A 14,666-nucleotide genomic window follows, 5' to 3' on the forward strand; every position below is an offset into this window, starting at 1 on the left:
TCTTTTGAGAAATTATTGAAATCCTTTGTAATTAATCTTTAAAAATTTGATACCGGTCATTTATGGGTGTGGTTTTTTTTTCAATTTTCTACCTGGTGCAAAGTAAAATTGAAAATTACTGCTTGATTATTACTTAAAAACAAAGTAAGGTAGGGTTTTAAAATGATTTAAATATCAAGGCTAATTAATTCCACTGATATTTTTTCTTTCTTTTCAACTTTTAATTATCATTTTTTTAATTAATGCACGTATTTTCAGCTATGTGTGGAGGAATAGATTTAATACTAAAAGCGAAAATACGAGGGTTGTCCAAAAAGTTCGTGGACAATGACGTTTTTGTGAAAATAAATGGTCTGTATAAACTGTTGTATATTAAAATCTTATTTTTTAATTTTTATTGATGTTACGTAATATTTTTGTAAAAAAATCGGGGTCTTTAAAGATCGCAGATTGTGCGCACGGACCAAGGTTAAAATGACATAAAATCTGATATAAAGTGTTCGTATTTAAATAATTATTTTCCATATAAAACAAGTCAAAAATTAATAAACATTTTATGTAACACAAATAAAGAGGCTATAATCATTTTATGATATCTTAAGTATCGCTTACTGTATAGACAGTGCTAATACAAAACAAAAACCATAACAAGTTTTAATGTAGCCGGGGAACTAAAAAAAGTGTTTTGATACACAGAGACAAAATATTTATTAAAACAATTCAAAATCATTGAAATATATTTAGTGTATTGATTTGAAGGTTTTATGCGATTTTTCAACGGTGTGTACAAATTGAAGAACTACAAGAATTTAAAAACACATGTTTTACTGAAAATGGAAATTCATGACGTTGAACTGGGCTGTGCAGTTTTTGTATACAAACTGTTTATATAGATGACGTTCGTAAATTTTTGTGCATTGTTTAGAATTTTAAAAATTAATTAAATTATAATCTATACTTAAAGATTATTGCTAGCACTTGGAAGTGTGTTGCGCCTTAAAAAAGCAATGCAGTGTGTGTCCATGAACATGTGTTTAGTCAAAATCCAAATGTATGACGTTATAATGAAATGAGCTTAACGTCCCTGCGCACAATCTGCGATTTTTTAAAGACCCCGATTTTTACAAAAATATTGTTTCATCAATAAGAATAAAATAATTCTGACTTGATTTTTCAGAAGAAATAATTTGATATACAATTGATACATACAGAACTATTTATTTTAACAAAAACGTCATTGTCCACGAACTTTTTGGACAACCCTCGTATAATTTTTAGACTTCAATCACTACATATATATTGTCCCCCGCTTTGGGGTTTTTTTCTCAATTTTCTGCCTGGTGCAAATGAAAATTTAAAATTACTGCTTGATTATTACTTATAAAACTGCAAAATGTGATTCATATTTCATATGTGTATTCCTTGTGATAAGACCTTTCTTTAGGTACCACGAAATTTGACCTTTTGACCTTGATTTTTTTTTAAAAAATTCCAAAGTTTAGGTGGGGTTGGCCATAAATTTTGTAAATTTTAAGGACTTTCATTATTTCAATGATATTTTTGCTTTCTTTTCTACTTTAAATTATCATTTTTTAATTAATGCACGTATTTTCAGCTATATGTGGAGGAATAGATTTAATACTAAAAGCGAAAATATAATTTTTAGACTTCAGTAGACACTACATATATATTTATCATTGCTCTAAAAGATTCTTATATCTGTCCAAAGCACGAACAATTTCTAAGATGAGGCAGGTTTTTGACTAACAAGTTGATGATAAAAGATCTAAAGTCTCGAAAACTCATATAGTCAACATTTCGGTAATTTCATGGCAGAAGACCTTGTTTGTAAAATACACAATTTTTCGTTAAGGTCAAGATCTATTAAATGAAAGTTGCCTTCATATTTATTAAATTTGAGAAATGAATTCCTTTATTGATGCTTTACAACTTCAGCTTGGTCAAATAAGGTGTTTCGGGGCATAATTTGTAGGTAAACAAGATTAAAAACTGTATTTTAAACTGTCATTTTCAATGAAAAATTAAGAAAACCAGTCATGAATATGGGAGTTTTATTCATATTCGACAGAAGAAATGTATCCAGATTGCCTACAGTATGTCAGAAAACGGTAATTAGTATGTTTGTGGCTTCTTCTTTAAATCAATATCAAATTTAATATAAGTATCCGGTTTACTTGAATATCATGAAAATACCCTTTTTTCTACATAATTCTGCTAAAGCCGTAAAGTACGGGCAAAAGAAACTTGAAACTGATTATGACGTCATAATGGATCTAGCACCAAAAAATTAGTCTAAAGCTGTTAGCAGAATTATGTAGAAAATAGGGTATTTTCATGACATTCAATTTGAAATCATATGAAAAGTAAACCGGATACTTATATTAAATTTGATATTGATTTAAAGAAGAGGCCATGAACATACTAATTACCGTTTTCTGAGAGACTGTAGGCAATCTGGATACATTTCCTTTGTCGAATATAAAAAAAACTCCCAAATTCATGACTGGTTTTCTTAATTTTTCATTGAAAATGACAGTTTAAAATACAGTTTTTCATCTTGTTTACCTACAAATTATGTCGAAACACCTTATTTGATAGTTTAAAGCATCAATAAAGGAATTTATTTCTCAAGTTTGATAAATCTGTGGGCACCCTCCATTTACTAGATCTTGACCTTAAGTAAAATGTTGACTCGTCTTTCATACTAATTGAAAATCCATTATTTTCACACTCACGTAATGGTTTTAACCCGGCTGGTGTAACTGTTTGACATGTACAGAGAGTGCTAAATCATCCATGACAACTTCGGATACCTAAAGCATTTTCCCGCCATATAGTTATCGTTTATTGAAAGAAAACTCCCGAGGGTAGTAAACGTCACAGAAACCTGTTTTACGTCAAAATGTCAAAATTTGCTGTTTATTGATGTGTCAAAGGGTAAACAGTAACTTTGCGTTAAAAATGAAAGTGAAACATACGTGAAGCTTTTTCTTTTTTGTTTTCACATATCTTAAAAAACTTGAGTGAAGAAAAAATTATTAATAAAATATTAAAACAATGAAATACAGATTTAAATGTGTAAAAGATGATATAAACAATATTATTTTGAAAAATATAACTTTTAGAATTGAAAAATGTCTTTTCTCAGAGCGGGGGATTGTCCTTGCCTTGTACGCCTCCATTCTGTGAGAGCAGTGCTGAATGAAAGTCTATATTTATTTAATATAAGTTTTTGATTAGTTCGGTATTTTAAAAAAAACAATTCATTGCATGAATGTTCGGGAAACATGAAGAGTTATTCAGCCAAGAAATATCATATTCCCCTCTCCTATGCAAAGATTATGATAGAAATGAAACACCAGATTAATAGAATATTTCAAAGTAAACCATACCATGGCACCTTGACTATAGCTTTGATTTCTTTTTTGGCATGAATTATATTAAAATGGAAATAGATTTAGTAAACATTGGAAAATTCGATATTTAATGTTGCTTTTTATTCTAATCATTTTTTCAGCATTCACTTTATTGATTCAGAATCAGATATTTTTAATCATGTATACATGTAATTGTCAGAAATTGGATTGATGATTTTTCTTTGGATTGCTGAATATTATAGACTTTGTTGACATTAATTACAACAACAAATATACATAAAAGTTAGCTGCATTTTAAATTAATGATTTGTTTCTGTAAATATCAAAAAACAAATTATGCTCTGTAATTAAACAACTGGTTAATTAAATGTGAAATAAATAAATTGTCTTACAAGTTCTGTGTGCATATATTCTTAATGCAGTTAAATTATTTGTTGCTTTAGCGTTTCAAAACATAGCTAAAGTTAAGTTTCTTTTACAAATTAGATATACGTTGGGTTATTTTTTATCCACATAAAGTATTTTAATTTTTTTATATTTCTGTGTCCCAGAATAAAAACACAGAAGTTCAAATTTAAAAAAAAAATGTAGCTTTGTAACGATTATTCTTGGTTTAAGAAGAGTAATCAAGAACTTTAAAAAAACGCATATTTAGAAAACGATATCTGACAAATGCGTGCACACGTTAAAAATGTTCTTTAGTCTTTTTAGATTTTAAATCATTTGACGTCGGTAAGTAAACAATGCGTCTTTGATTACCATCATGCTCTATTTAAAAAAGATTACAAATGAGTTTTTGTAAAGATTCACAGTGATAAAATCAGGCTTTGTCCTTTACAATGAAATTGTACTCCCGCCCTAGAAACCATTAGCATAAATGTGTCACTGGTACACAATAAAAAAAAATACCATGTCAAAGGTTACGCAACTATTTCATTGAGAAAATTCTTGTTATTATACGTAATCGTTGACCCATATTGATTTAAATTACACGTACGTGTGACCATGCAAATTGACATCAGTTATCTAAAAGACATTTTAAAACCGCCTACTTTGGAATTTTTCCTACTCAATGAAAATTAAATTTGCTCTTAATTTTAAAATTATTTAATTTTCTTTTTCTTGTGTGGTCCTGATTTCAGGTAGTCTAGACCATAATGACGGAAGAAATTTATTTAAGATGCATGTCATTCGCCGAATTTTTTTAAATAATTCAACTTTCTAATTCCAATATTTTTCAAGTTTTCATCTCCGACATTTCTCATAAAGTACATTCCAGCGATGGAAAAAATATATCATTCGATTTCCACAAAAATTTCGGTGTAAAGTCGCTATCAGACATATACTGAGTATTCCCCGGGATAGATATTTCGTAAACATAGATTCTAGTACATACATTTTTTACACATGCAACAGTGAACATTGTCTAGCATTTGTATTAGATGTATTGTAATTTATATGTTTTTATACCGAAAACTATTTTGATATTGTTTATTAAGAACCGCGCAATATTGGTATCCTGTTAAAATCTATTTACATTAAATTTTGTAAGCATTAAGACTCTTTCTCTGTAATGACTTGAAATTTTATATAGGGGTTGTGGTAGGCTTAGTCTCAGAATTTATCCTAACTCTCTATGATGAAAGTCGTTGATATCTTTAACTGAAATCAGGCAAAATTGGTTACTATGTGTTTCAGTCACCATGACAACATGTCTTAAAGTTTTAAAAATGCATTTATAACATCTTTAGAACCAAAAATTAACATAATTTGCGGCAAAGCAACAATTGACAATGACTGATTCCAAAAGTTAAAGGCCCTGATGTCTTAAATTCATGATAAATATGTTTGGTAGATCAACTATAACAAACGATACTAAAGTGACAAAGTATTCAAAAGTAAAAATAAAATTTCATTGAATTTTATAAAGTCAAATTCAAACGTATTAAAATTTAAAAAAAACAAACTTGTAGGATAAATGCGACTAAATAATAGAGAAAAGAGCCTTGAAACATATATCAAAAACGAATAATGATATTTCTTTGGTTACATGTAGCAAAGAATGCCATGATTTTTATACCACAGACTTCACATTTCGTTCTGTTCGTTTAAATCTGATCCTATCATTTTAAAAAGCACATATTTATTTAACAGATGAATAATTTTTTAAGATTGTTGATATGGTCCTAATTTTTCAAATTTATTAAAATTCAAATCAGATCTTTTAAAAAGAGGGTTGCTATGGATATAAGAAAAAAAGAAATGCTTTAAAATCTGATATAAAAACATTGTTTCCTTGGGTGCGTACCTTTTAAAATAGATTCCCAAAACTTTAATGATTGATATTTATGAAAAACTAACGTGACTTTTAATTGTGACTATTATCCAAATTCTAACTGGATGTCAGAAGCTGGCACAGTGGGTTTGATATTTAAACAATAAAATGCTTTCTTTCTTTGTTATTACTGGAATTAACGGAAGCAGCTGTTGCAGAAAAAATACATAACCCGCGTAAGCGGGTTATGTAAATTTTTTCTGCAATAGCTGCGACCGTTAATTCCAGTAATAACAAACAAAGAAAGACATTTTATTGATTATATTTATATCCGTTTAAATAATCATTTAAAGTGGGATTAAAAAGATTAAATATTTTTTTATGATGCGAACGTCTTTATACGTTTCATTGATAGAACAGCCACTGATCAAGAAATCTGTACAGGTGACATGCCTAATATAGTTCATGCAGTGATTAACGCAATGGGTTTTCTTAAGAAATAAAGGTGAAAATATTCAGTGGATGTAAATTTATTGATATAAAGTTTACAAAATCGAACATTTCTCCTTCGTGATAACCATAGCAACAGTATTGTTTTCTTCATTAAATTTTATCAAAATAAATTACACTTTTGTTCTACCAGATAAATACAATTCAAGGTGAGTAATATAATATAGTTCTTGATTAAATGTCAAGTTTATTCCTAAAGCAGCAAAAAAAAAATCACTTTGAACCACTAGTACCTTATTTCCATAGTAACACAACAAAGTGGCAATTAATCCCAATTTTTCTATTTTTGTCGGTGTTGCAAGGTCCTAAGGATGCATTTGCAAGTACTGAATTTCATGTTTATCCTTTAGACAGTAGTACTGATTTTGCTTGGTTACACTGTGTTGGCATGGCAACGATAACAATTATTTATGGAATGATGTTGATTATACCTATATACTTAAGGTAAAACATTCTCATTATTTAAGTTTTGATTGAGTTTGATCATGATACACCTACCATTAGTGAATATTGAGCGTTTTTTAGCCTATTTCAGCATTTAAAATGTATTCTAAATATACCTTTGGTTACGACTTACTTGAAGTAAATTCTAAACTGTTTCTTTACAGCATAAGTTGCAATAAGGTGTCATGTGTTTGAGAGAATGGTTAGTTACCTTTGCCTAGTTTTTAATACATGTAACCTAAAGGCTCGATTAAAGATTAAAGTAGCTGAAAATCTAAATTTTTCAAACTTTTCTTGCTGTTTCCATGGCAACCAAGACACATAGCAACAAAATCTTATTTACTAAATATGCACGCGTGGCAAAGAAGCTCAAGAGGTTACAGAGAATAGCTATGAAAATTGCTGGAAATGTGTCTTTAAAATGAAAATCCAGGAAATGTAATGCTACGTTTACACTATGTTCCCGGCAGCCACGGCAGCCCCGTTTGCCCGAAACGTAGTGCGCCGTGAGATTTTGGTTATTTTTTACATCCAAGTCTTGACAAGTTCTTTTGCGGTCTTCTACGGAATCCGTGATGGGCCGTAGGAAGAAGTTTCCATGGAGTGCCGGAGGCTCCACGGCGCACTACGGTTCTGCCACATATGCCAGCACGTTCCCCCCAGGACTCTTACGTTCTGATAGGTCCCCTCTCGTTTCTCGCGTTCTTATGAAGTTCTTATACGTTTCTCACGTTCTGTCAAGTCTTTCTACGCATGAAACATGGACGCCGGGAAACTATGGATCAAGTTTGTACCAGAGAAGGTCTCCTAACCAGAAACAATCATTGTATCATGACCCTTCGAAGATAAAACATCATGAATTCCCAAGACGAAGATTCTATTTTCGCGTGTTTGCTGGGTGCATACCTAAAATCACTTCGTCAAAATGAAGAGAACCAGCAGCAGTTACAGAGAGGGAAGGCAGGAGTGCAGCAACTAGGAATGAGACGAATAAGACGGATGAGAAGGCGGAGATCCATATGGATCCATAATGAAACTTCTCTGCAGTGCCCGGATTTTATATGCTTCCTCTCAGACCGCGTGCGCCGTGTCAGACCGTAGTAGAACGCAACGCACCGGGACCATAAACCGTAACATGCCGTGACGAACCGCGATTGAACGCGAGGAAACGGCTACCATACACCCTAGTTTGCCGTGAGGACCGTGATGAAACGTGGCAGAACGTGATAAAACGGACAACAACCGTGAACTAGCCGTGACAGAACGCGGACTAAACTCAGCAAAACGTCTCAAAACGTGAATGGACCGTGAGATGAATGGAAATATACATTCTCCCGTCCCACTGCGGACTGCCTCCAAGTTCTGTTACGGTCTATTACGTGCTGTCGCGTTTTGTTGCGTTTATTCCGTTTTACTACGACTTACTAAGTTTCACATCTGCAACGTGGCCGCCGTGGCAAATTTTTTGACAGTTTAAAAATCTGGCACGGCATCCACGGCAATCGCGATGAGTTACGTTTGACCATCCCGTTGCCCCAAGTTTTCTCACGCCCGTCCCGTTTTTTCCACGGTGGCCTGAAACGTGATTGCCGTGGCTGCCGGGAACATAGTGTAAACGTAGCATAAACCAATTTAGGTAAGAAACAAAATGCTTTACCAAACATTACCGTACAAAGGGCTATAACTCTAAGTAAATAATGACACAAAAGTTCCATTTGCACATCATATAATTTCATAAGTGACAATTTTGATAATAAATCAAATTTATTTAGTCATAGATAAGAAATCAAATCTATTTAGTCATAGAAAACAGTATGAAACAGCAAGTACAATTTGGTTCTAAATTAATAATTATCAATCAACATTTTACTACACGTGGGTCAATGAGGCTTTAGATTATGATGATTGATTTGTTATTGTCATAATTTTTGGAATATATTCCATGTTTCTCAATGTATGGGAGAAAATGTCTGATTGTCAATATTCATGGGTTTTATCCATTTGAACAAATTTATGGAAGAAAAATCCAATGTAAGTAAATATCCCATACGACATTTTTTTTCTCCCATGGGAGAATGGTGGGATAGTTGGTGGGACTGAAAATCCCATCATTCTCCATGGGATCTTAATTTTAGGACTTCATGCCTTTAGAGGAGGAGATGTTTGTAAGTTCATCATAAGACTGGAATACTGCAAAGAAATCCCAGTGATATCAAAATATTATGAATATCACAATTAGAAATGGTAGTAAAATTCTGGACAATGTCGTGTTTGGGGTTAAAATATCGTACTGTTTTTAGTTTATAGTTCAAACCAAAAAATTAAAGGTTATGGGCAAGGATTAAGTTTTTACAAACAAACAGACAGACAGAGAGGTCAAAAACTATATATTCCCGAATCTTCGATAACAGGGGCATAACTATACTATGTTACATTGGCTGCAACGTTATTGTTGACAAACCAATCGTGTTAAATCGTGCGTGTAACGTGCGTGATCGTTCGTGTAACGTGGGAGATCGTGCGCGTTTCAGACTCAATCGTTTGCTGTTTAAATCATAAATAATTGATTGTGCGTGAAGAAACACATAAATTTCGTTTTGTAATTTTTTATCGGAATGTTATTTGTCAAACAAGCATATAATTACATTCTTTTTTTTTAATCCAAATGAAATAAATGAAGCACGAGTGAAGCTGCTAAAGGTGTTCAAGATATTTATCTATATTTTTATATATTAATAATTAATTTTCGGCGAATATACATGATTATCGGGTTTCTTTTATCAGAGTGTTTATCTCTAACAAATCTTACTTAATTTTTATAGTTTCTGCAAATGAATGATTTGTAAAATATAACTGATTTCAAAGATTTTAAAATGGAAAGTTGAATATATTCGTTTAAAATTCATTTTTATGTCATTTTCAATCTCTCCCTTACTGTATATTATGAAATCCAATAGAATCAAAACTCACGGCCCATCTACTGTACATCTTTATCATGTAGATAGAACTGAAAGAAAAAAATCCTGAGTTGGAAATTACATAATTATTTGAAATCTAAATTAATAAATCTGCAATGTATTTAGTTTTGTTTTTTTTAATCATTTTTGATATTTTTTTTAATTTCTCAAAGTCGATGAAATAATATCAAAAATCATTTGAAATCTAAAAAAAATATTATCAAAGCTTTGCGATACTTCGTTTTATAAATTATCCATTCCTAAATATTTTGAACTATTTTGTGTAAATAATTGTGCGCTTGCGTTAGCAATCGTGAAAGATCGTGTAACGTGCGGAATCGTTCGTCGTGTTAAGTTGTCAATGTCAACAACAACGTTGAAGCCACTGTATCAGAAAACCAAAATTAATTCATTTTGAAGTTTTGAAATACAATAAAAACAATATTATGTTTCATTAAATTAAACGTCAAATATGATTTGTAACCAAAATGTGACTTTTGTTACATGTACTTGTACCTAAATCTATGTAATGTATATTGTAGTATATAGTATTGTTGTTTAAATATAAATGTTTTCTATGATATGCACTTTTTATATTTCATTTTTTATCAATTTTTTTAGATCTTAAAAATTAGATACCCTTGTTGCAAGTTTTGGGCTGCGTAATAAGAGTGTTACACAGTTGTAAGAGTCGATTATAAGACTTCTAGTATAATAAATGCTTGTTTCTTGAATGAGATTCTTATACTTATGTAATTTCCATCGATTCATTTCTACAAATTAAGCTTGAAGTTTGAAGTTGGGCTAGAAGAAAAAAAAACATGATAAAACTGAATTCACATAGTCATAGGAACATGGAGGCAGGACTGACAGACTTACAGAGAGACGGACAGACGAATGAGATTTATCCCCTCTCGCTTTCGAGAAATAGCGGGGAACAATATACATTTATTGACTTAGTTCGAGGGCAACATGCGTTTTGTCGGACCCAAGAACCAAACTGTCTGCCTGAGGCCGTTACGCCGAAGGCAGACAGTTTGGTTGGATCTAGCTAGGGTCGACAAAATGCATTTTGCCCAAGAACACAGTCAATAAATGTTTTGTTATACCTTTCATTTTATTTTTTTTATTTTTTTTGACATACATGAATGTGTTTTGTACACTCACTTTGTACTGTCTAACTTCGGGTCCGTCACTTTTGAACACCAGCGTATGAAATGAGATAAAGCTTCGCCCACTCTGTGACGTTAGCTGTCCAAAATCTCATCGACCGGTCCAACATCTCAATTAGCGGCCCAACATCGATTTTTTTATGCCCGCTCAGCAAAACATTAAAAATGTTAGACTTTTTTCGCATAGATTTATATGGGAACAAACTTTTAAAGGTATAACAATAAAAATTATGACTTCAATACCGAAGGTTAAAAGTTTTTCAAAAGTGGGTCGAACTCAAGGGTCAAAGTTAAAGTGTCAGAAATAATTGAATCCATGGAAAGGTTTTCTAACATTGGATACACATCTATCAATGAATACTATCGAAAACATAGCTACTTTATCCTCGTGCCCCCTTCATAAAAAACTTCAGACGACTTTTGGTGGTTGACACTCCTCTCCCCCCTCAACTTGAAATGAATAACTGTGACCTCATCCCAAGAAATGAGATGTTTTACGTTTTCATATTTTTATTTTTAAGCCCCCGCAATCATAGATTCAGGGTATACAGTTTTTGTCCTGTCCATCTGTCTCTCTATCTGTCTAGCTCTGTTGTCCGTAAAAACTTTAAACTTGCCCATAACTGTTGAGTCGGTGGGTCTATGGCTTTCTTATTTCACAGATATATTACTTATAAAATAACCTATCTTCGTTTACCACCAAATTTGACAACTTCACCTTGACCTTGGAGTTTGACCCACTTTTAAAACAATAACAAATTGTAACCATGGCCATAACTTTCGAACAGTTGGTGCCGTGGCTTTTATTCTTCACATGTGTATTCACTGTGACAAGACCTTTCAGTGAGCATAAATCTATTTGACCTTTTGACCTTAACCTTAGAATTTGACCCACTTTATAAAAACTTTGTTTAACCCTGACCATAACTTTTGAACAGTTGGTACTAGGGCTTTCATATTTCGCAGGTTTATTCCTTGTGACAAAATCTTCATTTGATTCCAACAACTTTGACCTTTTGACCTTGCCTTTGGGGATTGACTTGCATTTGAGAAAGTTCAATCCTTGCCACAAGATGTCATACGGGGGCATCACTGTTTTACAAATACGTCTCTTTTTTTCTTCATGACATGTACAGCTTAATATATTATTTGGGATACTATCAAATTCTTTTCCTATAAATTTTTATTCATAAAGGTGATTCAGAACAATTTCAGTTTAAATTTTATCCGGTCTTAGGAACCAGACATCCATAGGCCAAGAACTATGGTTACTGTTGGAAAATTCAGGTTCCAGTCCAAATTTTTTCAAGAATTTCACAATAAAATTCCCACTCTCTTTTCCTCTATGTGCCATAAACTCCATTAAAATATAATCTACATTTACATGATTGAAGAATTTATATGCTCCTCTTAAAACATTCGCCTCAAAAGATTCTACATCCATTTTGATTACGACTCTTCCATAAAATCTGTAGATTTCCAAAAGATCGTCCAATAAAATTGCGTCGATGACTAAACTGTCACTTCCTGTTGAAACACCTATACGCTTTACAAATGTTCCACCAACATTAAGATGAAATTTTCCAAGTGATACCTTTTCTCTTCTGAATGACAACACGTTGTGAATTATCGACATTCTGTTTTGTAAATGATTTATTTTCATTGAGGCACAAAGCCGAGCGGTATTGTCCCTTAACGCATCTACTGCAATTACAGGATTACCAAGTTCCGCCATAGTCAGAGAAAATGCTCCGACATTCGCTCCTATATCAAGAAATATCATCGAAGGGTCCGACTTCAGAATTCTGTGAATTCTCTGTATGTGATGCTCTTCCCACTTTCCTTCATTTATTATTCTTCCCGATACCCATTTATCAATGGATGTGGGATACACAAATATTGAAGGAGACTCTTCCCACTTCAGCTGCGCGCGCACAAAATTATCACGTGGCTTACAGTTCTCGTCTTCGACATACCAAATTCCATCTTCATTTGTTAAAACTTTCCCAAAAGTGTCTTCGTCAGACAAGAATTTTCTTTTACCACTCAGAGCTTTTGAACACCAGTAAAGAACAAAGCATCCTAAAATGGTGATAGTGAAAGTAAATATTCGATAATGAAGTTTCATGATAAATCATTTTCTATCCATTATGAAATATGTTCAGACTAATTTAATCCAATACTATTGAAGAGTTCCGTGAAATACATTTTCATCACGCTTCCAGATGACGGTGTGATGGTTCATGTAAAGTGTACCTTGAAAAAAGAACAATATAAATGATTTTTTTTTTTTGTTTTGAAAACGCATGGAGTCTAAAATTCATATAATACTCAAACTGCCTTGAATTCATTGAAAGCCCTAACTCTTTATCAAAAACCAAAAGTACATGTAGGAATTAGCTTTCTTCATCAACAAACAATGCAAGCAAAAAAAAAAAACAAACAAACAAAGGATCGAGCAGAAAAGAATAACCTCGATACCACAATAATGTATCATATTGTTGAATACTTTTTGTTTTAAATCTTTTAACATAAACTTAAACAAACCGCAGTTTAAAATAGGAACAATTAATAGCATTCTGTGGACCGCTTTAAGGTTTTCAGTGTATAATGAAGGGATTTTGAACAATTTTGAATCTTATAATTTTTAACTAGCTAGTTAAATATGCAATACACGATGTGCTACAATGTATAATGCTAAGAGAAATAACTCTTGCGGACAAAAAAGCGTCCCAAAAGTTTTACATTCGGAATTTATCTTTCTTTTTTCCCCTGGATTTTGCAGACATTTAATGAGAAAGAAATCCTCTGCCTAACTACATTATAACATTTTTAGATACAGCATTTTAGTCAGGCAGTCGATAATTGAATCTATATAGGGATATCACATCCTTCATGTACATGTCAGAGGAAAGAGAGAAAAGAGAGAGAGAAAGAGAGAGAGAGAGAACTTACCTTTTCCTTATCGATTATCAAAATATAAAAATATAAGTTCACTCGACTGGTAAGGATTATTGTACTTAATAATATCTGTTACTGTTTTCAAAAGGTATTAACTTGCAAGCTAAAGAAAAGTGACGGATTCCAACGATATGAAAACAGCAGACATGTTTACATACTATCTTAGGACTAAGAAACGTCTTAAGATATACTTACGACATTTCTTCTAAGTGGGGTTTTCGAAAGTATCCTAACTTAGGAATGTTCTTAAGAATAATCTTAAAGTTAAGACAGCTTTTGACATATCTTAAGTCTATCTTAAGCAAAAATGGCCGCATTACAGTAATATGAAATATATAAGTGCTAATTTTAGCAATGTCTTGTGTTTAATCTAACGAGGGTATTCAGACACACCTATAGAAAAAACACATAATACACAAAATACACCATACTGAAACCAAGCGCCTTTGGTTGTTGCTGACTCGACGAAATCGTCCTATCAGACGTGACAGAGTATTTATTGATAATCCTCTTGACTACCTTGATGGCGAAGCTATAATAAAAAGATATAGGCTTTTGAGACCCTTAATCCATGATTTATGTGAACAATTTCAAAATGATCTCAAACGCCCTACTATGAGGAAATCTATACTCTACTCAGAAACTGATAGCATGAAATACCATGTGTATTTTTCGTTATATACCTCCCCCCACCCCATCCCCCCGATGTTAAATTGCATGTCTGCATGCAGCTACTTTCCAAGAATATATCCATGGTTAGAATTCTTATGACATTCAATGCCTCAGGAAGATGCACGACATACATAGTAAGAGAGAGTTTGCATGTTGCTATTTTTTCGTTGACCCCACAGGTGTTGATACCACCCTCTATACCAATTTTTTTTCCTGCGTAGGATTTACTCGGGGGGGGGGGGGGGGGGGGGGCTCCTCCAGTTTTCGCTGCCTCCCT

At 32.5% G+C, this 14,666-nt stretch overlaps 1 protein-coding gene across 1 annotated transcript; it reads right to left on the reverse strand.

The window, feature by feature from the left end:
* Nucleotides 1-11,852: 11,852 nt before the first annotated feature.
* LOC134247140 (uncharacterized) lies at nucleotides 11,853-13,006 on the reverse strand. Its single transcript, XM_062729470.1, has one exon. It carries the CDS (start codon nucleotides 12,882-12,884, stop codon nucleotides 11,973-11,975), a length of 912 nt encoding a protein of 303 aa, XP_062585454.1. The 5' UTR covers nucleotides 12,885-13,006; the 3' UTR covers nucleotides 11,853-11,972.
* Nucleotides 13,007-14,666: the final 1,660 nt, after the last annotated feature.

This window comes from Saccostrea cucullata, unplaced genomic scaffold (genome assembly GCF_032062105.1).
Source record: "Saccostrea cucullata isolate Sc308-1 unplaced genomic scaffold, CSIRO_AGI_Scuc_v1 ctg103, whole genome shotgun sequence".
NCBI classification, from domain to species: domain Eukaryota; kingdom Metazoa; phylum Mollusca; class Bivalvia; order Ostreida; family Ostreidae; genus Saccostrea; species Saccostrea cuccullata.

Bases quoted from the DNA above. Each gene is read 5' to 3' on its own strand.
- LOC134247140 (XM_062729470.1), bottom strand. From the start codon at position 12,884: ATGAAACTTCATTATCGAATATTTACTTTCACTATCACCATTTTAGGA.